General features: G+C 38.6%; 1 protein-coding gene across 1 annotated transcript in view; it reads left to right on the top strand.

Moving 5' to 3' along the window:
- The window catches only part of IRAG2 (inositol 1,4,5-triphosphate receptor associated 2), a 103,321-nt gene that overhangs the window by 53,678 nt on the left and 23,740 nt on the right, over positions 1-25,903 (top strand). The window contains exons 19-28 of the mRNA XM_052641055.1: positions 3,008-3,069; positions 4,163-4,243; positions 5,159-5,255; positions 7,373-7,520; positions 8,289-8,370; positions 20,735-20,781; positions 20,889-20,953; positions 21,462-21,569; positions 24,656-24,716; positions 25,877-25,886. Coding sequence (XP_052497015.1) covers positions 3,008-3,069; positions 4,163-4,243; positions 5,159-5,255; positions 7,373-7,520; positions 8,289-8,370; positions 20,735-20,781; positions 20,889-20,953; positions 21,462-21,569; positions 24,656-24,716; positions 25,877-25,886 — 761 coding nt within the window. The remainder of the gene's footprint in view (positions 1-3,007; positions 3,070-4,162; positions 4,244-5,158; positions 5,256-7,372; positions 7,521-8,288; positions 8,371-20,734; positions 20,782-20,888; positions 20,954-21,461; positions 21,570-24,655; positions 24,717-25,876; positions 25,887-25,903) is intronic.

Below are 25,903 nucleotides of genomic sequence, written 5' to 3'. Positions count from 1 at the left end.
TTAGTTATTGCTGAGTAATTAGTATATCATGAAACATTCAGATCTTAAGAGTATTGTGGAACCAGTTTGACAAGTGCACATGGAAACACAGAACTTCAGTAACCCCAGAAACTTCCTTTGTGTTACTTCCACTTCTACCTTCCCCACCACCAGGAGGAACCACTGATCTGATTTCTATCATCAGTGGGTTCTAGAATTTAGGCTGTTCTAGAATTGAGTTGTGTAGTATAAACAATTGTGTGCTTCTGTCTATCTTCCCTTCAATGTGTTTATCAGTGGGATACATTTTCATGGTTGAGTTACATTGTTTTGTAAGAACATAGCACAATATGATTATCTTTTCTCCTTTTATTGGACATCTAAATTATTTCCAGTTTTGGGTCTGTGTGTGGACCTGTGGTTTTTTTTTTAACCTAGGGTAACTATCTAGGAGCAGGGATATTAGATCATAGTATAGCTGTAACTTTAACATCTTAAGAAACTGCAAACAGTTTTCATAGTGCTCGGAGCCGTTCATGCTCCTTCCAGCAGTGTATGGGAGTTCCAGGTATTTGGTTTTAATTTGTTGGGTTGATTGGCCATTGTTGTATTTCTTCTTTGTGAGCTACCTAAATCTTTTGCCCTTTTCCAAGTTAAGTCCCGTGTCCTTCTGTTATTGAGTTGTAGAATTTCTTTTCTTTATATATTTTGAATACAAGAACTTTGACAGATATATGTGTTGTGAGTTATTTTCTTCTAGTCTGTGGTTTTCAAAGAACTTTAATATTTTTAATGCACAATTTAATAGAACACTCAGATGCTATGATGTCCATAGTCCATGAATGTCAACACTTGTTGATAACTAACATTATCATGGCTCAGTATCATGGTCTTGATTTTCAACAGCCAATTAATTGCAATGTCTTAGTGCATAATCATTTAGAAAGTTGCTTTATTTCAGCTTCCTTCAAAGGCTGAATGTATCCAAGACAACTGGTCTCATCCTACATCACAGATGGCAACAGCAGGGGATACAGTGGCCATTGTTTTACTTGCTTCCATGTAAAACCTAAACGTCCTAGAGACATGGCAGGTTGAACTCCAAAAACATAAAGAAGAATGCAAAGATTCATGCAAATTAAGGTCATAAGCCAGCTTGTTTTGCCTTGTAAAACATATGAAAATTGTTGCTACCCATTGCACCAAACATCTGTTGAAATGAGGTTTACAGCTTGAATGTTTTGAGATTGACTGTTTCTAAAACCCAAGATTGCCTGATGGGAAAGCAGATGGGCAATTTAGACAGTCTTATACTAACTCATTATTTCTTCTGAAACACAAACTTAATTTAGAAATTCAAAGACAGTGTATTGAGATATACAACTTCAGAAGTATAATGTTGGAAAGTGGTTAAGAGAACAGAGCCTTGCTTTGAAAAACTGATTAGGACATAGCCTTATTTCTTAATATAGTAAACACAGGGAATTTGTAAAGAAATTGAATCTATACTTGAGTTCTAAGTATTCAGAATTTATTCTTTAAAATTACTTAAATATGTTAAAATAGTTTAAAAATATATTATCCTCCTTGTGGGCCTCATAAACACTGTCAAGCTTAGTTGAAAAATGTTAGTTTTACCAAAAAAAATTCATATAAAATAAATTTTACATCGGTAATTTTCCACAAATTGGAGCTTTTCAAGCTTTTCCCCCTGGAAAATATTTATAATTAGATTTTGTACTTTTCACATGTATTAGCATTATTTTCTATGGCTCAGAATTTCTTCAGGCTACTGAGATATAAAACTGTTGGTCTTTAAAATAAGAAACACCAGATTTCTGTGTGTTTTGGACACCAGAGTATCTGCTGTTAATTTTCCTGGCTCTTAGTGACTTTTTTTTAAGTGGCAGCTATTAATATGCCTCCATCTAGCAGAGCTTCCTACCCTCATTTAATTTTTGTTTTTAATCATCTGTGGGCTGAGAAAACAGTCAAGCTTGTGAGAATTATGTATAAATTCTGAGCCCATTATCTGAGTGAAGTATAGGACTTGCCACATGAATAAAGGACATGGATATCAACATTTATTTTGGTTGTTCCAATGATTTCAGCCTATTTTCTGGTTCTTGGCTACTTTTCAAAGAGTGAAGTGAAGTGAAGTGAAGTCGCTCAGTCGTGTCCGACTGTTTGCGACCCCATGGACTGTAGCCTACCGGGCTCCTCTGTCCATGGGATTTTCTAGGCAATAGTCCTGGAGTAGATTGCCATTTCCTTCTCCAGGCGATCTTCCCAACCCAGGGATTGAACCCCGGTCTCCCGCATTGTAGACAGACGCTTTACCGTTTCAAGGAGTATGGATTGTCAAATAAGAAATATGTTACTATTTAACTTAAAAAGGTGTTTTTCTCACTTTCATTATTTCAGAGATGAGAATTTGAAAGTTTCTGGGAAGCAGATTTTCAGTTAAGTAGAGAGACAAATATTTTTAATTTCACAAAAGAGGATAGCGAATGGAGAACTGTCCTGTGAGTCTGATCTTAGCTCCATGAATAGTCAGTTACATACTTCAATCCTCTGGACATCAGTGTCCTCATGGTCTCACACCTACTTATAGGAGTCTGGGGGTCTGTGGCTCTGTTTCCAGGGCTTCCTTTCCTTGTAGCTTGAGCAGAGGCTTATTAAAGAGACAACTTCCACACGAGTAGGAGTTTGGATGGAGTGACCTCTGAGGTGTATTCCCTTTTTAACATGAATACTTCTGTGAGTCACTTGTAGAAGATAATTCACTTGCATTGATCGGGTTAATTTTAAATACTCAAGGGCAATAGTAGTTTAGTTGCTCCCACCTGTCTTGTTCTGCTTTCCCAGTTTGATGAGTCTTGAGTTGAGAACATCATTCTCAAAAGCCACTGTTTTCTCTCTCCTTTCCTCAGGCCCCAGATCTAAAGCTGTTAAAAGTTTATGAAATGCATAAAGGGGGGCGGTTTCCAAATTGTCATATTAAGCTGGTTATACATTCTCTTTATAGCAACAATTCAGCCACTAAGAAAGAAGTTAATTAAAGGACAACTTCATGGCTTGCTGTTTCAGGTAAAAAACAAACAGAAAGACCCAAACCCCTGTGATATTTGTTTACTGTGGGGAAGTTGTCCAGTTGGTGTAAGATTTTGAAGCTGTTATAATATATACTAATTTTAGTCATAAAGTTAAATAACTGACTTAGAAAAAGATGCTCTGGTGAACTTTGTCCTCTCATGCATTTTTGAAAGCATTTCGCAAAACAGGAGAGGACACTCATCAGTGAGTGGTTCCTAATAGCATCTTTTAGAGAGGAAGCACCTCAGAATTTACTGTGTCTATTAGAAAAGGGCCAGTTTTCTAAGCTTAGTCACCTCCCTTCTGAGACTCTTGAGTAGGTTTTGGTGGTTGTTGTCTCTTTTCTTTCCTGTTTGAACAAAGCTCTCAACTCCTTTCTGTCTGGAGATCTCAGGATATCCATGGTGGAGTTAAATGTGTTTCTTTCCCTTATGACCCTTGGTGAATTTCTCCTTTCTGTTCATAAATGAAGAACATAAGGAACAGTAAGATTGGCACTGGAGGGAAGGGGCTGGAGGAGGAAAGAGAGAAGGGTGACATTTGCATGTATTTGTTCCCAGGGCATAATGCAGGAACATCTGTTTAAGCAGAAAAAAAATTCATGTCAGAGATTAAGCTAGGCAGAGTGCCTATAAAGCCCCTTACAGGAAGTTGAACAGGAAAAATCTCCATATCTAAATGTGCTTTAATCCTCTCAAGAACACCAGATTTCTATTATAATGTAACTGATAGATATGTATCTACCTCTTCGAGGAAAGTCACAGTTTTATTGCTATAAAATTTTCACAGACACCGTTTTCACTACTCTGAGTTATGTCTCCAACAAGCTTCTTTGGCCTCTGGCTGAAGATTTCAATGACAAAGCCATTTAGTTTCCTGTTACCGATCCTTGAATTTCATTCCTAGAATAAGTAATGGGGAAAATGCAATGAGCAGCTTACTATTCTAAACTTGTTCCCTTAATGTAAAATACAAGATAAATGACTAGTCTATTTTCTCCCCCTCAGTTAACATCACATCTTTAATGTGCTCTGTATCTGTATCAGCATCCTGTTTTTGAATATACTCTACCATTTTCTCATGACAGAGCTGTTTAGATGAGGAATTTCCTCACTGTGATCCCTTGTCCTGCACAGAAAGAATTCATCAATTTCTCCAGGAACAGCTGGTAAGTTTCAGCTTTTTGAAACTATGTTAGTGCCAGTTGTGAACCTACTGTGCATGTATTTGTAAGTTAGACCTCTATGCTAATTTTCTTGAGAGATTATCAGATGAAGCAAGATACCTGTGTTCTTTTCTTTTTTAAGGCTTGCATGCCTGATTTTACTTTTTATTTAAGATTCATTTGTTATTTATTTTTGGCTGTGCTGGGTCTTCATTGCTGTGTGTAGGCTTTCTCTGGTTGCGGCGAGCAGGGAGCAGGTGCTGCTCTTCGTTGAGGTGTATGGGCTTCTCACTGGGGTGGCTGCCCCTGTGGCTCCCTTCAGCCTCTAGGTGCGAGGTCCTCAGTAGCATGGCTCCAAAGCTGGAGTGCTGACTCAGTAGTTGTGGTGCATGGGCTGAGTTGCTCTGTTGCACGTGGGACCTTCCCAGATCAGGAATCGAACCTGTCTCTCCTGCTTTAGCAGTTGGAGTCTTAACCACTAGACCACCGGGGAAGCCCTATTATTATTTTTTTCTTTATTATGTGCACACACACAATTCTGATAGGCCCTAGGAAATGGTACTATTTAAAACTTTTTGATTATAGTATCATAAAGAAGAATTATATAACCACACTTGCTCCTCATATTTCTTTCCCCCAAACTTTTGTTTATATGAAAGCTTTTATTATTGGGAATTGGTGTTACCATTCTATTAAATTATTGAAGAGTAATTTTTAATAAGTATTACATCTTACTCATAAGGTATACATCTCAATTCAGAGCATGAAAGCTTTGTTACTTTGATGTCATTTATTTTCTTCTTGATCTCTCTTGTGGGAGGACAATAATATTCTTTCTGATTCTGGAGATGAAAAGAGTAGATTATGAAATATGTTACAGCCCTTTGGAAAGCTAATAGTACTTGATTTTCTGTTCAGAAGCAGCATTGCCATAAAAGATATAGTGGTCCAGAGGCAAGAATACATCAGCTACCCTTGGCCTTCAAACACACATGCTGGTATACACCTCTGCTAGGTAAGCGTGGATGGCCCCCCTCCTATACCCTGTTAGACGCCAGTGGAGGTGGGGGTTTTTTTGAAAGGGAAACGAATCGGTTATTGGGAAGACTGGCAGCAAAAGGGAATGGCAGCCCACTCCAGTATTCTTGCCTGGGAAAGCTCATGGACAGAGGAGCCTGGTGGGCTACAGTCCATGGGGTCTCAGAGAGTTGGACATGACTTAGTGACTAAACAGCAATATATAGCAAAGATTGTTGAAAGCTTATATGTTTATCCCTGAATTCAGTCAGTCAACTTATATTTGAACACCTACCCTGTGTAAGGTACTATATTATATATTGATATAATAAAGAGTAATCCCTAAAATGGCTCACAGACTATGAAGGGAAGTAAGACTTGGGGTCAGAGAAGGCTCTGCAGAAGAAATGAGTGTTCAACTAGGCACCGAAAGACAAGTTGCATTTGGAAGAGCGAAAAGCATGGGAAAGATTATTCCAATGGAGAAAATAACAGAGTTGGGGGAAAGAAGAATGTAAAGCTGTGAGAGAAGAGTTCAAGCTGGACAAGTCACTTTGGAAATAAGAGGACTTGGGTCAGGGTACAGTCGAATGTAAGTTTGGAGCAGGTTCACGTCAATGCCAGGCTAAGGAGAATGAACCTTATCTTAGGAGATGCTCAAAACTGGGGCATCTCTCATCACAACATAGATGTGCTTGGAAAGTAAAAGTTAACGGTTGGTTCAGAAAGGATAAAAGAAATGGATGATAAAATAACTTTAAGAAGAAATAAAAAGTAAGTAGAGTGATAGGTGGATCATTTCAACTAGAAAAGGGAAAACTGCCGCCACAGCTAACGAGTGACCAGTTCATGTAGGACAATAGATGAGCACTTGCTCTCTAGGGATGATGTTACCCACAGGAACTCAGTGATCATAACAAGGGCAGTGAAGGAGAGCCCCCTATGTGCCAGGCACAGGTCTCTGCTCTGAGCATACCTCTTAATTCCTTTAATCCTCACTATATCCCTGGGAGGTAGATGCTACTGTAATTGCCATTTTAGAACTAAGGTAACAGGAACACTGAGTTAGGAACTTGCCTCAGGTCATGTGGGACTTCATGTGTAAGTAAACTGGGGCTCAGAGTGGGTTAGTTATTTATCTGAGATCTTCCCTGGTGGCTCAGACTACCGGTAAAGCGTCTGCCTGCAATGGGGAAGACCCGGGTTCGATTCCTGGGTCAGGAAGATCCCCTGGAGAAGGAAATGGAAATCCACTCCAGCACTCTTGCCTGGAAAATCCTATGGATGGAGGAGCCTGATAGGCTACAGTCCATGGGGTCGCAAAGAGTCGGACACGACTGAGCAACTTCACTTTTGCAAAACTGTACATGGCAGAGTCAGGCTTTGAATAGAGCATTGTGATTGATTCCAAAGTCTGTTTTTTCTATTAAATTCTGCTGCTTCTTGTACTCAGAAAAACATAACAAGACAGTTTCCACACCCAGAAAAAATTGTCATCCTATTTCCTGCACTCTCTAATGGACAGGGAAGTCTGCTGTGCGGCAGCCCATACGGTCTTGTCCATAAGAGTCGGACACGACTTAGAGCTGAACAACAAAAACAAAGACAATGTCGAACTATTTTCTTTTCAGCAGTTGGTAAACTGTTTCTGTAAAGAGCCAGATAGTAAATATTTGAAGTTTTGCAGGCTATATGGTTTCTGCAACAACTACTCAGCTTTGCTGTTGTAGCACACAAGCAACCAACCTTGGATGATGCTGGATGAATGGGTGTGGCTATGTCCCAATAAAACTTTATTTACAAAAACAGGTGGCTGGCTGGATTTTGCTTGTAACAGCAAGTTGTTGTTGAAACCTCTAGTTGCTTACTAGGCAAGGATTTCTCTTTCCTCTCCTCCACCCACACTCCTCCTTGAAAAAAAGAAAGGCATGAAAATTTAGGGGGTGGGGGATTATGTTAAAATATTAATAAAACTGAATTGATTTTTGCTGTCTCAGAAATGGTCTCATCTCCAAATAAGAAATTTTTGGAGAGTCCCTCCAAAGATTTTGAATTTTGTGGCATCTGCATTTGAACCATTAATTTCTATTTTTATTTTTTTCTCTTCTAATGCAGATGCCTTGCATCTGGATAGTTTTACAGCAGTTCCAAGACTAGAACTGACACCTTTCTCATGTGTGGCCAACCTAATCCATGCTTCACATGAAAGGCCCAGATATGAAGAAATAGAGGATTGTGCTTTGGCTGTGACTGAAAGACACAGGTAAACTAAAAGGGCAGACTGTACTTATTCTTCTTTTCGGGGGGGGGAGGGGTGGCCTCTTTCCATTGCCTACCTTTTTAATCAGTTAGATTTTCATATCCTCAGATTGTAACATCTTTATTGTGGAATTTTTATTGTGTAACTTGCCTAACTTTCTGAAAATCAATAATTTAAAACAAAGATACCTCTATAGTTTGCTCCATAGCTCTTTTGAATTTCATAATATCCATCCTAAAAGTGTAAAAGATAAGCTATTTAAAATGTTTCCCAGTTTTTAGGAATATATTCTGTACTACTAATTTAACTTATTCTGCTAGGTTTTGATCATAATTCTGTTCCTTCTCACTCCAGGTGAATAAGTCTTTGAGAATCTACCCCTGTGCCCCTCTTCCTGCACCCAAAGCTCCTCTGAGTTTACTCAACTTTATAAGTACACAGATTGATCTTCCTTAGGAAAAGTTCAGAAAAGGCAGTGGCATTTGTGAGCACTGTCCACTCCACTGAAATTTCCTATCTGTACCAAGGGGTCAGGAAGCGAGACTTTGAATTGCAAATACTTCATTTTCATTTGGGGCTGGATTCTCTATGGTTATAACCTCTCTCTGATGGAACTTGGAGCTCTCTTTCATCATGTCTCATTGAAGGCATGAACTTAATTAGATATTTGGTAAAATTGGGGTGGGGAAGGAAAATGATATGATAGATTAGTATCTGCTAAAATTTGCAAGTTTTCCACTTGTAGTAAGGAACTTTACTTTGTGTTGTTAGGTGCCCTGGCCCTTCAGCTGGTCCCCACCCAGGAACAGATCTTTCAGGTTGCATCAGGATGAATAATGACCTAAGTATGGAAGTGAGTACTGGACTCTATTTCAGCTTCATTTTTTAGCTCTCCCATATCCTGATCCTCTTCCATTGGTATTCTTTTTTTTTTTTTTTAAATATTATAGACTCTTATAAGTATTATAGACTTTTTCAAGTACAAGTCTTATATCACAAAATTCAGATGCATGAGAAATGTCTGTCTGCCTTTGATACCATATAGGGAGCTTTCTACCCTCTTCTATAGTATAAACTCAAGAAAATATAAACAAAAGGATATTTTCATGAAGTGTGATGAACTTTTTGTTTGAGAGGTGGAGTTTGGGACTTAAATTCTCTATTAACTGCAAGAAGTCTCAGGTCTCATTGACTCTCTGAGAATTGAGGTCAAGGCTAGATAATCTTTGAGGTGTTGTACTTTGCTGTACAAAGTAAGGCAGTGCCCAAGGAGCAATCACTGCCTCAGTTAGGGGTTCATAGTACTTCTTCTGTATCCAAGAAGAGAATACTAAGTAGCTGACGAAGTAAAAAAGTGAACGTGATGGTAACTCAGTGATGTCCGATTCTCTGTGACTCCATGGACTGTAGCCTGCCAGGTTTCTCTGTCCCTGGGATTTTCCAGGCAAGAATACTGGAGTGGGTAGCCATTTCCTTCTCCAGGGGATTTTCCCAGCCTCGAACCTGGGTCTCCTGCATTTGTAGGCAGATTCTTTACCATCTGTCACCAGGGAATCCCCAAGTCACTGAGGGCTCAGGTAAATACCCCAGGTCATGGAGATGTGTCTGAAGTAACTTTCTCTGGCAGCAGGCTGAGCCTGAGGGAACATGATCTTCTCAACCAAATGGAATAGACTGTTCTGTTTCAGAATCTGAAAATCTATTACCCTTTTTTTAAAAAAGATTTATTGTGATATATTTCTCATATCAAACAGTTCATCAATTAAAATTGTTCAATTAAATGTTCTTAAAAATATTCAGAGTTGTGTAACCATCACCACAATCAACTTTTGAACATTTTGATGCTCCTAGAAGCATGACTATTAGGAGTCTATTCCTATCTCTGACCCCTACCCTGACTCCCACTCTGCCCCACTCTTGGCAGCTACTACTTTCTGCCTCTATAGATTTGCCTGTTCTGGCTATCTCATGTGAATGGAATAATATAATACTTCTTGTATTGTGACTTCTTGTGACTAGCTTCTTTCATGTAGTATAATGTTTTTAAGGCTCATCCATGTTTGTAGCATGTCATCAACACTTCCTTTTTATGACCACATATTTCACTGTATGAATATGCTATGTGTTTTTTATGTGTTCACCATTGATAAGAGCTTGAGTTATTTCTACTTTTTATCATGAACAACATCACTATGAACGTTGATGTAAAACATTTTGTGTAAATATATGTTTTCAGTTCTTCTGAGTATACATCTGCTGTGGCGTGTGTGCTCAGTGATTTCCGACCCTTTGTGACCCCATGGACTGTAGTCCACCAGGCTCCTCTGTCCATGAAATTTTCCAGGCAAGAATACTGGAGTGAGTTGCCATTCCTACTCCAGGGGATCTTCTTGACCCAGGGATTCAACCTGTGTTTCTTGCATCTCCTGCATTGGCAGGCAGATTCTTTACCACTGTGCCACCTGGGGTACCCCATATATCAACAAGTGGAATTATTGCACCATAGAGGCTTCCCTGGTGGCTCAGATGGTAAAGAATCTGCCTGCAATGTGGGAGACCTGGCTTCGATCCCTGGGTTGGGAAGATCCCCTGGAGGAGAGCATGGCAACACACTCCAATATTCTTGCCTGGAGAATCCCCATGGACAGAGGAGCCTGGCGGGCTGCAGTCCCTGGAATCACAGAGTCGGACACGACTGAGCAACTAAGCACAGCACAGGGTCACTCTATGTTTAACACTTTGAGGAGTTAAAATCTTCAAAGCAGATTTCCAAAGCAGCTATACCATTTTACATTCTCACCAATAGTGTATGAAGTTTTCAATTTCTCTATATTCTTATCAACCCCTGTCTATCCTTTTTTCTTAGTTTACTTAGAAAATGTTTTTCTCTTATACTAGAACATAGTTGATTTAAAACATGTTAGTTTCAGGTGTACAGCAAAGTGATTCAGTTATACATATACATGTATCTATTTTTTTTTTTTGGTCTTTTTAATTATAGGTATCAGTGGATGCAAAGTTGTATCTGATTGTGGTTTTCATATGCATTTCCTTAATGACAAATGACGTTGAACATCTTCTCATGTACTCATTGGCCATATGCATATCTTCTTTAGAGATATGTCAACAGATCTTTTTTTGCCCACTGGAAAAAAAATGAGTTTGTTTTTTAATTGAGTTATACAAGTTGTTCTTATTCTTCCATTTAAGTGTGTGTATCTGACATTTTCCTGTCCCTTAGTACCCCATCCTATTGAGTAGTTAAGAGAAGGAAAGAAAAAGGAAATGGGGGGGCGGTGGTGAAAAAAAAAAAAAAACAGAAAAAGGAAATGAATCTGTTTTGCTATTAGCAGTTCTTGTAAAGTTTTAATAAAGGAAGTTGAACTTGGAAGCTTACAGGATGTCTGGTTATTAGTAATTTCCCTTTTATCTGGTATTGATTTCACCAAGAAGGCAGAAGGAACCAACATTAGTTGTCTACCAGGTACACAACTGCAGGAAAGCATTTCTATATACTAAGTTTGTCTACAACCTTGAATGGTATTCTCTGCTTCTGCCATCAAGGCAACTGAAATTCAGAGAGGTTAAATAACTTAACCAGGATCACTCAACTAGTAAGTAGGAAACCTGGGCTGCAAATTCAGGTTTGTCAAGCTTCAGAGATTAACTGCTTCTTACAACTCCTCTTATACAACATTGAATTTAGACATTTCAATCATGATAATTACTCATAGTTACCTTGAAAGTAGTTTTTTGGCTGAGAAACAAATGTGCTTCCTTATGTATCAAAAAGGAGCTCCTAATCCATCCTTATTAGAATATGTGACCGAGTTATCTTGTCTTTTTATTACTTATTCTCCATCAGGTGTTAGTTGTGTTATGTGGGATCTTCGTTGTGGCAAGTGGGCGTCTCTCTGATTGTGGCACGTGGGCTCAGTAATTGTGGTAGGTGGGCTTAGTTGCCCCATGGCATATGGGATCTTAGTTCCCTGACCAGGGATAGACCCTGAGTCCTCTGCATTAGGAAGCAGATTCTTAACCACAGGACTAGCAGGGAAGTCCCAGTTATTTTGTCTTGACACCCATGAAGAAATAGGAGCTAACAGAGAACATAGGTCAAATGCTCCTAGGGAAATATAGAGATTCCCTGAGGGTTTTTCTGCTGCCTCTAAGCCATGTCTTCCACGGGCGCCAGGAACTAGCCTGTCAGGTGCACCCTGCGGCTGTTCTCAACTATTTCCACCATTTCCCTTTCCCTCTGCTTCACTGAAGAATCCTTGCAGCCTGTTCACTCCCTCATGCCTGTCCCCTGAGCAAATCCCCACCCGCTACCCTGTCATGCCCTCCCACACCCATCTTTTAAACAAATACAATGCTCTCCTTAGACAGTGCTTGTCAAAGCATTCTCATTAATAAGAATTAAAATTAAATATGAGATTAAAATTACAAAGCATATAATCCATGTTTGTCCCAGTGACCCATAAATCGTGTTTCCTTAACTCTTCAGCTTCAAACTTTCAGAATTTCATCACTCTTGAGGACCTTCATAGCAAGCAACTTACCCTGGTATTCAAGCTTTTCTCTAATCTGACTGCAGTCTTCATCTTCACCCTTTCCTCATCCCTGCCTTATAGTTGTCCCTAAATGTCAGCCGAGCCATGTGGTCTGCATTGTCGGAATATATCACACCAAGTTGTTTATGCTGTTTCTCTGCCCCAAACACTTAACAATCCTCCGTTTATCAAATTCCATGTGACTGTCAAGGCCCATTCCAAAGACTTTTCTTGTGATAGAAATATTTGCAGTCAAGCATCTCTAGTCCTTTATCTTCTTCTTTTTTTTAGATTTTTTTAATGTGGAAAATTTTTAAAGTCTTTATTGAATTTTATTCGTTTGTCACAACAGTATTGCTTCTGTTTTATGTTTTGGGTTCTTTTTTTTTTTTTTTTTTTTTTTTGGTTCTGAGGCATGTGGGATCTTAACTCTCCAACAGCCTGCACTGGACTGCCCAAGGAAGACCTCTTTAGTCCTTCTTGAGATCGAAATCAGTACGAATTAGAAGTTGAGAGATGAGGGTTTACCCTGGTTCTCCCTCTCTGCAATTGTGGAAAAGTCTTATTCAGACCTCAGTTTGTTCATTTCTCAACTATCCCACTTGGGAAAAAATAAGTTTACCCTTTTCTTTTAGACCCCAGTAACTGTGTACCTCTTGTCTATATTTTTGGTTACATTGTAGTTCTTTGTTTTCTTATGTGTTTTCCCGTATCAGGTTATTAGCTTGGTATAGAATGCCTTTGGCCATTAACCAATGTCCACCTAGCATCCTGAATAGATTTGGTATATGGTAGCTATCCTATTAATATTTGGTGAATGCCTGTTTACTTCTTCATTTTTGTATCCCCTACAGGGTCTATTTAAAACATTGAGAGTGAGCACCCAGTGAACTTGTTCAACTGACAGTCTTGCCCTATTGCCCTACTGTTTTTTATTCCTCTCCTGTATTCATAGAGATAGCTATATTCTAGCCTCTTTTGCAGAAAGCACAGCATGAGATAAGAATGAGCATCAGTATTCACAGGAGAATTTTGGGGTGAGCAGAGGACTCTAGCAAGATTAACATCTCAAAAAGAACATCTCAGTAAAATAATTTGGGGTCCAATTTGGGGCATTCTTGGGAAGAACAGAACTATTTTACTGGCTCAGTGAAATCTACTTATTTGGAATATTTTAAAGAGAGAAAAAAAAGAAATCATTTCCATTCCTTGTCTTTTAGAGGCTCAGACTAAAATATTTATGAGAGAAATTTTTACAGTACCTGAGTCATACTTCAAAACAATGCCAGGGTAGTTTCAGTGGGTGACAGTGTCAGTGAAACAGGTTGATAATTGTTGAACCTGCAAAATAGGTACACAAGGGTGGCTGTTCTATTCGGTCTACTTTTGTATTTATTTGAAATATTCCCCAATAGTGACTTAGAATTTTTAGCCACATAGCATGCTGCTGCTGCTGCTGCTGCTAAGTCACTTCAGTCGTGTCTGACTCTGCGTGACCCCATAGACGGCAGCCCACCAGGCTCCCCCATCCCTGGGATTCTCCAGGCAAGAACACTGGAGTGGATTGCCATTTCCTTCTCCAGTGCATGAAAGTGAAAAGTGAAATTGAAGTCGCTCAGTCGTGTCCAACTCTTCGAGACCCCATGGACTGCAGCCCACCAGGCTCCTCCACCCATGGGATTTTCCAGGCAAGAGTACTGGAGTGGGTTGCCATTGCCTTCTCCAAGCCACATAGCCTAGGCTTTGGAATTAAGCAGGTGTGGTTTTAAACTGGCTCTGTTACTTATTATCTGTGTGACCTTGGACAAGTGGCTCAACCTCTTTCAGTTTGCTTGCGTCCCTTGTGAAACAGAGATATTAGTTTGCAGAGTTCTTCTGAGAATTCCAATATATACACATACATATATTACGCATACACACACACACATATATATATCTGCACATATGTATACATATATTATGTATATACACATATCTATATATATCTGCAACTGTTAAGTTCTGGTCTAACCAGTCCATGGAAACAAACCAGGTTTGTTTAGAGAAACAAACTGTTCATATTTAGAAAAGACAAATCTCAGTGCTCTGTCTCCTCACTTGCTGATGAAGAGGAAGCTCTCTTTGTTTCATGAGGTCAACGTGAAAGAAAAGAACATTTGTTTTTCCAAGAACCTATGTTGATGCCTGGGCTTCCCTGGTGGCTCAAACGGTTAAGAATCTGCCTGCAACACAAGAGACCCTGGTTTGATCCCTGGTTCAGGAAGATCTCCTGGAGAAGGAAATGACAACTCACTCCAGTATTCTTACCTGGAGAACTCCATGGACCGAGGAGCCTGGTGGGCTACAGTCCAAGGGGTCCCAAAGAGTCGTACACGACTGAGCAACTAACCCTTTCATACTGATGCCTACCAGTATACCCCAATGTCCTTCTGACCTCACCAACCAGCGGGTCCCAGGGAAAGAGACTTCACCTCCTGAGAGACTGTTGGAGAAGGCAGGTGGTTTCACCACCCATCCCTGCAGTCCTTTCTGTTTGCTGTCCCCACTGGCCACAGGCCCTGCCTGCTCCCCTGCTGACCTCCTCAGAACACTGTGTCTGGACTTCTGGTAATCTCCTCACCCTGGTCAGTGGGCAGAAGTCTCTTCCTTCTTGTTCCAGCACTTTAAGGATCCTGCTGTAGTGTCGGGTGGACTGCTTGTGACTTAGTCATTGAAATTATCCTTTGCTGTTCAAGACAAATGGATAATCCAGCAGTGCTGCAGAGCAGTACAGTCTCCCACTGAGTTGATGCTTGCTGCTCTCTTCCACAGCTAGACCTAGCAGTTTATTTAGTCCAACTTTGTCCATTCTTCCTCACTCCTGGCAATCTCTATTTCTCTCAGGCCTAAGTTGTCTCTCCTTATAATCTATCTTTCTTTCCTTATTCACTCCTCCCACCACTGAGTCTGAATAGCAACCAAAGGATTTCTGGGCCTTTGCAAAACTGCATTCATAATTAGGTACCTGTGTGTGTCCCCCAACACTCCAAGAATTAAGATGGTTCATGAAAATCCTGGGACATCCCTGGTGGTCCAGTGGTTAAGACTCCACCTTACTACTTCAGTGGGTTGCAGGTTCAATCCCTGGTCAGGAAAGTAAAATCCTGCATGCCGTGTAGTATGACCAGAAAAATTTGGGGGGAGCTTCCCAGGTGGTGCTAGTGGTAAAAAACCAGTCCATCAGTGCAGGAGATGTAAGAGATGAGGGTTTGATCCCTGGGTTAGGAAGATCCCCTGGAGGGGCCATGGCAACTCACTCCAGTATTGTTGCCTGGAGAATCCCATGGACAGAGGAGCCTGGTGGGCTACAGTCCATGGGGTCTCAAAGAGTCAGACATGACTGAAGAGACTTAGCACCATGAAATGAAACTGATTCTCCCCTCTACCTACCTGAGTCTTAGATTTTACCTCAACAAGACTCTTTATAACATACTAAAGTACCTGGTTCATAGTAAACACTCGGGAAATAGCAACTGTAACTGTCACCCAAAATCAGGATTATCAATAGCGTGAAGCTCAGAGGATATAGGTTAAAGGATATGATGATGAATTTTTGTTTTCCATTTGACTGGTAAAAAAAAGTATACAGTAAATATTAAGTGTTTTGCTATCCCTTTGAGATCTCCTTCATGTAATTACATGTTTTTGCCTCAGATGTACTATCACTAGAAAAGGGAGATTTATGAGGCAAAGTACAGAATCCACTTAAAAATATCTCAGATTTTCTGGCCATTGTCTGTCCTGTTCTCTCAAGCTGTGTGTGGATGCAGCTTTAATAACCTTGGAGAATAAATAAATTGCCAGTTGCAAAATTGGAACATGTAAAAGTTGGCTGATAACTATATTACAAATGAACCTCGAAGTGGTGGGTGTGTCCTTTAGGTCTGAAGGTGTGGTGTCCTTTTAGTTAGAAACTGGAAAAAAAAAAAAAAGCTTGTGAAGAAATTTAGTTTTATTTAGGTTACAGCAGAAGGCAATGGCAACGCACTCCAGTACTCTTGCCTGGAAGATCCCATGGACGGAGGAGCCTGGTGGGCTGCAGACCATGGGGTCGCTAAGAGCTGGACAAGACCGAGCAACTTCACTTTCACTTTTCACTTTCATGCATTGGAGAAGGAAATGGCAGCCCACTCCAGGGTTCTTGCCTGGAGAATCCCAGGGACAGGGGAGCCTGGTGGGCTGCCGTCTATGGGGTCGCACAGAGACAGACACGACTGAAGCAACTTAGCAGCAGCAGCAGCAGCAGGTTACAGCAGTTATAATCTTTTGATGTTCAGTTTTACATTCTTTTCTTTCTAGAAGATTGAAACTTTGACTCCAAGTCAAGGGCTTTTTTTTTTAAGTTAGAATGAAAGAAGTCTATATAGACTCCTTTTGTTCAGTTTTTTTTTCTCACAAAATCATATTACTTTACTTGAGTAGTGTCAATTGTCTAAAATGGATCTAAAAGTAAAAGTTACACTGGTAACACAAATGTTTCTTAGTGGAAGGGATTTTGATCATAAAAATCTATGGATAAAATAGCATATCATCTAAAAGAGTAACCCTGGAAGATTATGTAGGCCTATTAATTACCCTTACTGATACTGATAGCGCTTCCCTGGTGGCTCAGATGGTAAAGAACCTGCCTGCAACGAAGGAGACTGGAGTTTGATCCCTGGAGAAGGGAATGGCTAGCCTCTCCGGTATTCTTGCCTGGAGAATTCCATGGACAGAAGAGCCTGGTGGGCTACAGTCCATGGGGTGGCAAAGAGTTGGACACGATTGAGCAACTAACACTTTCACTTCACTTTCAATATCTTAGAAGCTATTTCTTCATATTTCCTAACTGAATATTAATGCTGCTGTATGTATGTGAGAAAGCTGAAGTGAGAGGGGGGAATGTGTGTGTATGTGTCTTGCATTTGCTGAGCCAGTCTGTGGGAGAATATCTCGCTTTGTTCCGTAAGTACGTTGGCTACCCCACCCTTACCCTACATTAGACTTTTACTGTCAAAAGCAAATGAGCTGCACCACAGATTTTCATGTAAATGTTATGCAGGTTCCTATTTGAATGGCTTGAACAGGAAGAACATGCTTCCTGCTCTAGGCTGTCAGCATGTGTTAGACTCATTGATGTGAGCCAATCTTGTGCTGTAAGTAAGTCTCTCTCTTCTGAGCTTTCTCTTTCTCGCACGTAGTCAGTTTCTTGATTTTCCTTGGTTTTAAGATATATCCAGTAAATTATCTTCTTTTATAATCTGTCTAGATCCTGCAGTTGTTGTGTGTGTTAGGTTCTCCTGTGGGCTCAGGAAACTGGTTTGAATAGGGGCACCTTTTGAAACTGGGAGAAAAGAGCATAATTGTAGAAAGTGTTTGCTGAGTTATTTTTCACCCCCCATTTCACACACACAGATACCCTGAGGGGCTATATCTCCAACTTTCATTAACTACAACTCTAAATTTGGAAAAATAAAAATGTCCTTCTTTGGTTTGGCTCTTCTTCTAAGGAGGAAAAAAATGTTAGCTGAATATATGAAAATCTAGGATTGAGGTATGTTGTGTATTAGGTTGTTTTTTTGATCAGTGAGATTTATAATGATTCATGAATTGGGACTAATATCTAGTAAGAGACAATATCTTTGCAACAGAACAATGTAGTAATATATGGCTACTAAATACATAATGTTTATCCAAAATCACAGAATTGCTACTTACTTAATCAATAAATATTTTATGTTTACCAGTTTCACATAAAAATTAGGATAAAAGAAGGGCTTTTCACAGAGCATTATGACAGATGAGACTCATTTTAACATAATGTATTTTTGCTGTACTTATTATTTTGATTTTAAATAATTAGAATTTTTAGGAAAATAATTTATAGAAATAATGTTTTCTCTTTCCTTTAATATTGGAAATCAGTTTAATTCAATAGAAAATAGCTACATTCGCTTTCACACCTCTTAAATTCAAATATAAAGTTTCATGCCCGATTGGTATAAAAAGGAATTTTTCCTGACAAACTTAGGTTTTTAGTTAGTGCAGTATAATTATGGCATATATTATTGTTATTTATAACACAGTAATAAGTGCTATTTCAAGTCGCATATAATAATAGATTTCTGTGTTATGAAGTGTTAAATGGGCCTGATTTTTTTTTATTATTATTATTAAGGACTCAACAATGCTCATTGACTTTTATGGAGGATACTCAATGAAACTGAAGAATGTTTAAATTTTTCCTATTTTACAGCTTCATTTTCTTACATATGTATTGATAGATAGTTAAATAAGCATATAATAATTACTAGTATAATATATTTAAATATCTCAAGGACAGAGCCAATATCATTTAACTACCAATGGTATATAAGGTACAATTTCTCTTCAAAATTTAATGCACATATTTTCCTACTCTGTTCTGTGCATACTTTCCTCTATGCAACGCTGCTTATAATTTATGAAGTATTTGTTCTGCATATTTGTCTTTTTGACTGGCCTACGAGTTCCTCTGGGACAAGGACTGTGTTTCTGGTCTCTTTCAGGCTTTCAGTTGTGTGCCAGAAACAACGAAAGGCTGTTTCTGGCACAAACTTGGCCTTTGTTGAAAGTCATTGAATTAAACTGGTGCCACAAGGGACTTCAGTCACATAAAGTCTGACACAAAGATGTTTAAAGCAGGGACAAAATGAAATAAAAGAGAAGATTGCCTAACATTTACATATACAAGTTGTTGTTATTATTGTTCAGTCACTAAATTGTGTCCCACTCTTTGTGACCCCATGGACTGCAGCATGCCAGGCTTCCCTGTCCTTCACAATCTCCCAGAGTTTGCCAAAACTCATGTCCGTTGAGTCAGTGATATGATTCAACCATCTCATCCTCTGTCACCCCCTTCTCCTCCTGCCTTCAGTCTTTCCCAGTGTGAGGGGGTTAGGTGTAAATTCTTGCTTTGCAGATTTGATTGTGGGGTTTTCTTAACATTTGAGGTGAACATTTTGAAAGTTTATATTCAAATCATTTATCAGTCAAAGACAATCAACGGAAAGTCTTTGCCTCTCCAATAGCCTTAGGGTGTTTCAGAGACAGTTCTGTTTACAGTGAAGAGGACACTATATTTAGTCTGATTGTTCAGACAGTTTAGAGGCTGGCACTACCATTCTGAATGTTCCTGGGAAATTACTTTATTCATTGGCTTTGCTTTCCTCACCTGAAATAAGTAAATCTTTTTTTTTTTTTAATCTCATTAAAATCTATTGCATAAGGTTGTGGAGTGAATTAAATGAGACAGTATATAAAAGGGCTTAATAAATTGTAGTGTGCTGTACAGATGTAAGCTATTGTTTTTTGTATTGGATAACTATATATTCAGCAAACTCTTGCTAAACCTTTACCTTTCTGTGGAGTCAATCTTTTCTTGGATAGATTCTCAATATGGTATATGATATACAGCAGCCCTCTATTGAAACCTATTGTATGTTGTGACACCTAATGAGAAGTTCTATGTTTAATTATGAAAATTTAAATATCTTTATTTTTGCATTGTCTGTGCAGATTTTGGATATGTCCAAGTGATTTCAGTTTTAAATTATTAAATTCTTATTTGTTTTTCTAAATAAATAAAAATATATTTATTAGTAAAACTTTTTATTAAAGAGGAACCCGTGTTCCCACTGTATTTTTTGAGAGAGAATAAGTGAATCTAGGGCTTCCCAGGTAGCTCAGTGGTAAACATCTGCCTGCCAAGCAGAACATATGGGCTTGATCCCTGGGTTGGGAACATCCCCTGGAGAAGGAAATGGTTACCCACTCCAGTATTCTTGTCTGGGAAATCCCAAGGACAGAGGAGCCTGGCAGGATACAGTCCATGGGGTTGCAGAGTTGGACATGACTTAGCGACTAAATAACAACAGCAAAAAGTGAATTTATATTCCCACTGCTTTCTTTATTTTTTGAAAGAGAATGAGTAAACCTAATCTCCTAAAGTTCCCTCCAAACTAGGAACTTGACGGGGATTACGAAGCTCAAATGAGACTTTCAAATACTTGTCCTGGCAGACAGGGACCACAACTTTTTTGGGGGGGGTGGGGGGACCACAATTGTGTTAAAGCTCTTTTTGAGCCCCAAGTAAGAAGAGCTGATGTCGATATAATCCCTCAGAACTTTGAGACTTGGATAAACTTTAAATGTGTTATGGATCTAGCTAGAAAATTGAGAACCATTTTTAAATCAACAGGTCAAAAGTTTTAGGTTGAGTAATAGTTCCATAAATAGAAATGTTGTTTCATGTCCACCTAGAATGCCCACCTAGTTCTGTTTAAAGAAAATTTAAGTTCATGATAGAAACTCTGTCTGCCCTTTAAGATTAGAATTTGTTTTGCCCAAGATTTTATATTTTCTTTCAATATTGGACTTGCAAGTATAGTTAAAATTGGACTTTTTTTTGAAAGTACAGCTTTGAGTAAGTATGTATATCCATCTGCCCTATAGCATCACATTCCCATATCCTCTCCAAAAGAGCAAAGCAAATATGGGTTCATTTAAAACTGTATGAAAATATTTGCTTAACACAACCTCTCTGGAATGGAAAATGTCAAATTGTTAAACTTATTTCTCTCTCTCTCTCTTTTTCTTTCCCTTAAGGAGAATGGTGTTGAATACTTATGTTCTGAGAGCCAGCCCCAACCCAGGTTTGCCTGTTTGTTTCTGTGTGTGAATTTGGATGCATATTCCATAATTTCTAAGAGAATTCTTTGGACCCAACACTCCAAAAATACTGCTTCTACTCTTTTGACAGGGAATATTCCACCCTACCCTCTCCTGGTCACACTTCATCCACAGAGAGTACTGTAACTTCAAGTGGTAAGTAGATTAGAAAAGATATAAAAATAAGACTGTTAGTCTGTTATATTGAAAATGGATAATGAACAAGAACCTACTGGACAGCGCATGGAACTCTGCTCAATGTTTTGTGCCAGCCTGGATGGGAGCGAGGTTTTGGGGAGAATGGATACCTGTATATGTATGGCTGAGTTCCTTTGCTGTTCACCTGAAACTATCACAACATGGTTAATCCGCTATACCCCAAAGCAAAATGAAAAGTTTAAAGTTTGGGGGAAAAATAAATTAACTATGAGGAAACAGAAAAAAAACTCAAGGATATTCTACTAAAGATCCCATATGCAGAAAGCTGTACTCTATTTCAATAAATGGTATATTATTTAAAACTTCCTTTAAAAAATTAGAATGTTGATATTATAACCATAAGCTTGGATATCTTGTGATCTCCTGAGGTATATACAAGTGAAAAGGACATAAGCAAATAATCTTTTGCATAGTATTCATGCTGTTAGTTTCTTCCTGTTGATAGATTCTGGATCAGAAATTTTGCATATGGCTTCTGGTGACCCTGACTGTAAGCCAGTCTGTGAGAAAGAGGAAGATAAAAGATCAGCTTCTGCTGTGACAAAGATCCCAGGTAAGCTGTTGAAGGGTTCAAGCATAGTTTCCATTCTAAAACATGAAATGAACCTGGAAGCTAGTGGAGTAACTATCATGAGTGGCTGAGTAATATTGTCTTGTAAAAGAATTTTGAAGACATAGTCTGAAGAAAAGAACTCTAACAGATGACCATGGCCTTCATATATGACAATGTGACCAACCTTTTTCCAACTCTATATTTAGAATAAAACTTACCGTGTATTTTAATGGGATTTAAATATCTCCTTATGGCCAAAATTTATTGGACACACCTGAGTCTAAGCTGTGATGCAGTTGTGAAATCACTTACTTAGGAAATTCTCAGAATCCTCATTAGAATTTACTAGGTTAAAAGGATGGACCAGGACTTTTCTGGTGGTCCAGTGATTAAGACTCTGTGCTTACACTACAGGGGCCATGGTTCATTCCCTGGTGGGGGAATTCAGATCCTGCGTGCTATGTAGCATGGTCAAAAAAATTTTTTTAATAAAATAAAAACTGTATATTAAAAGAAAAAAGGATGGACCAATTAGTGATGGTCCACTCAGGAGGCAGAAATTAACTAGACAATGCATTAGATCCTCCTTTTCTGCCATTTGAGTCCAAAAATAAAGTGGTTATTCTCAACCATTCCCTGTTAGGCATCACTAGAGTTGATACTCTTGGGAAATGTAGGCTCCCATTTCTACCTAAAGTGTCAATTAAGGAAAATTCATTGAAAGTTAAATTGGCAATTAAATTTGAGATATAGGTGCTAAGTTAAAGAAGCTGTAAAATTGTAGAAATGGAATCCATTCCTTCATTTAACTGAAGAATATGTTTACATTCTATCTCACACCAAATAAGAAAAATTTTAAAACTATGCCAGGATACCATTTTTTATCTATCATGTAGACAAAGACAGAACAGTTTGTTTGCACACTTCTGGTAAGATTGTTGGAAGAAAAAGAATTCTCATCCATTGCTGCAAGGAATGTAAATTATTATGATTAGTATGGAGAGGAATTTGCCAATATCTACCCAAAATTTAAATGTATGTCAGTTCAGTTCAGTCACTCAGTTGTGTCCGACTCTTTGCAACCCCATGTACTGCAGCACACCAGGCCTCCCTGTCCATTGCCAACTCCCAGAGTTTACTCAAACTCATATCCATTGAGTCGGTGATGCCATCCAACCATCTCATCCTCTGTCATCTCCTTCTCCTCCTGCCTTCAGTCTTTCCCAGCATCAGGGTCTTTTCAAATGAGTCAGCTCTTTGCATCAGGTGGCCAAAGTATTGGAGTTTCAGCTTCAGCATCAGCCCTTCCAATGAATATTCAGGACTGATTTCCTTTAGGATGGACTGGTTGATCTCCTTGCTGTCCAAGGGACTCTCAAAAGTCTTCTCCAACACCACAGGTCAAAAGCATCAATTCTTTGGCACTGAACTTTCTTTATAGTCCAACTCTCATCCATACATGGCTACTGGAAAAACCATAGCTTTGACTGGATGGACCTTTGTTGGCAAAGTAATGTCTCTGCTTTTTGATATGCTGTCTAGGTTGGTCATAAATGTATGTATCCCATGCTAAAATAATTGGTTTATGGGAATTTATCCTGTAGATATAAGTACACACACACTATATGACATATATGGAAGTTTATTTACTCCAGCATTGTTTGTGATAACAAATAATGGAAACAAGTTAACTATCAGTAGAAAACTAACATATTTTGGCATGTCCAAATAATGGAATACTAATATATATTTGTAAAACATATACAGAAGGGAACTTTTTTCTTGGAAGAATATCAAAGAACTATTGTTTCTTAGGGAAAAGAACTAGAGTACAAAGCACTATGTATTGTATGTAAATATTTGTGAAAAAATAGAAAAAAGTTTTTGTACATATAATACATATATAAAATATCTCTACAAAGCTAGACAGAAATTAGTAACATTGTCTATGAGTTAGGAAACTGGCTTTCTGGTGGGCATGATGAGAGAGAAAATTTTCACTGAAAAACATCTTATACTTTTGATTTATGGACCATATCAATCTACTATCAGTCTTAAAATTTTTTTAAATATAAAATTTCCATAGGGAAGATTTTTATGTCTTTGAAGATAGTGGTTACCATTTTGTTATTTCCATATAAATTTTAAAAATTGAGTACATCCTTTAGTTATTCTGTTTTCTTGAAAAGAAAGAAACAAAATCTAACTATTGTTGCTGACCTTTGTGTCTGGACTGAACTAAATTCAGGACAATGGGTCATGTGAAGATGAAAATCATTATCAAGTACATTACAGTGCAAATAAATACAGGGAAATTACAAAAAGGAATGGCATAAATAAAAAGTGCATCTCTTTTTCTTAGTTTGATGACATTTTACTTAGAAAGAGCCTGTGTTTTGGAAGGATATCATACTTTGTTATCAGGCCTGCATATATAATTTTTTAAAACATGTTTGTCGAGCTATTAAAAAAAAGCTAGCTACCCTGGTAAGGGAAGAGCCAGCTTAGCTGGCTCAGTGGTCAAGAATCTACCTACCAGTGCAGGAGATGCAGGTTCAGTCCCTGGATCAGGAAGATCCCCTGGAGAAGGAAATGGCAACCCGCTCCAGCAGACCGGCAGGCTGCAGTCCATGGAGTAGCGAACTAGTTGGGCAGGATTTAGTGACTAAGCAACAACGACTAAGTAAGTGTTCATCCTTCTTTCATTCTGTTTCTGTAATTACACTAGTGATGTGTTTGATTAAAAAAGCAGCATCAGCCTTAAAAAATAGTTTAAAAACCCTATTATTTGAAGGCCATACAAGTATTTGTATGGCACATTTGTATGGCAGAAGTATTTGTATTCGCACTTTTAATTTATGCCACTCCTTTTTGTAATTTCCTTGTATTTATTTGTACTGTAATGTACTTGATAATGATTTATACAAATATTCATTTAAGAAATGTTACATGGCTAGCTTCTTTGGGAACACATATTAAACCCTTTCCCCTTAGGTGTCTGCCCACATTGCCACCCTCACTATTTCTTCCTCTTTTCCTGGTAACCCTCCTCGCCCCACAATATTTGGTGTGTTTCCTCCTTACAGGTGGAAGTCCAGCTCCTGAAAACATTGAACTGCAAGGCTCTGTGACTGAAAAAAAAAGCATGTTGATTCAGGTAATATATACGTGTTATCAAGAAAAGTAATGATACATTACAATGGTAGAACTGTTCCTTTAAGTTTGCAAAGTACTCTTAAAAGCATTATTTCAATTTATCCTTTCAAATTATTATGAGGTTCCTAGAATTTAGTTATAGCAATATTTTATAGATGAAGAAGTTGAAGCCAGAGCATCCAGGGTCATGCGGTAGAGTCAGAGGTGGGACCTCCTGACTCCACACTGGTTTTTGTTTCATTCATTCTTGCATTTGTTAACTCATTTATCCATTAAAGGTCTACCGGAAACAAGCTAAATATCTACCTCTAAAGTCCTCTTACATAAATGAATGCATTAATAAATAAGGCTAAATAAAAGTGATACCTGTCTTAAAAATATTCTATAATTAAGGGAAGAAACATACAATTACTCAGTAATTAGACTACAGTTAAACTAACATTGATTTAGTTCAGCCTCTTTGATTATAGGAAACAGAGACTCATGTAACTATTAATAACCCAGGTTGAGAGAAAGTTGTGACATGTATACATTTGAAGTAATGAGATAAAAATTTTATGCTAAAGGGAGTAGAGTAATTGGATATGGGGTTTGGAATAATTCTTTGTGATATAAATTATACCTAAAGTGTAGTGTTAGCTAGCAGACATGCCCCAAATAGTTGCCTCTTATTAAAAAATGGACAGAGGAAAATTCAAATCCTCTAGTCTTTCAAGTTGGAGAAGGCAACGGCATCCCACTCCAGTACTCTTGCCTGGAAAATCCCATGGACGGAGGAGCCTGCTGGGCTGCAGTCCATGGGGTCACGAAGAGTTGGACACGACTGAGCGACTTCACTTTCACTTCTCACTTTCATGCATTGGAGAAGGAAATGGCAACCCACTCCAGTGTTCTTGCCTGGAGAATCCCAGGGACGGGGGAGCCTGGTGGGCTGCCGTCTATGGAGTTGCATAGAGTCGGACACGACTGAAGTGACAGGAGCAGCAGCAGCAGCAGCAGCAGTCTTTCATAGTAGTCTTTTGAGAAAACATTTTTTTTTCTCATTTCAAAAAGAAAAAAAAACCTTAAATAATGGATTAGAAAATGTAGTAATGGAAGTAGGGGACTGGTTAGAATGCTGTTGGAATAATTCAGGCAAGATATGAAGATAGTATGAATTTAGTGATAATGAAAAAAGA

The sequence above is a fragment of the Budorcas taxicolor genome, chromosome 5, assembly GCF_023091745.1.
Source record: "Budorcas taxicolor isolate Tak-1 chromosome 5, Takin1.1, whole genome shotgun sequence".
NCBI classification, from domain to species: domain Eukaryota; kingdom Metazoa; phylum Chordata; class Mammalia; order Artiodactyla; family Bovidae; genus Budorcas; species Budorcas taxicolor.
This window is presented reverse-complemented; position numbering and strand designations above follow the sequence as displayed.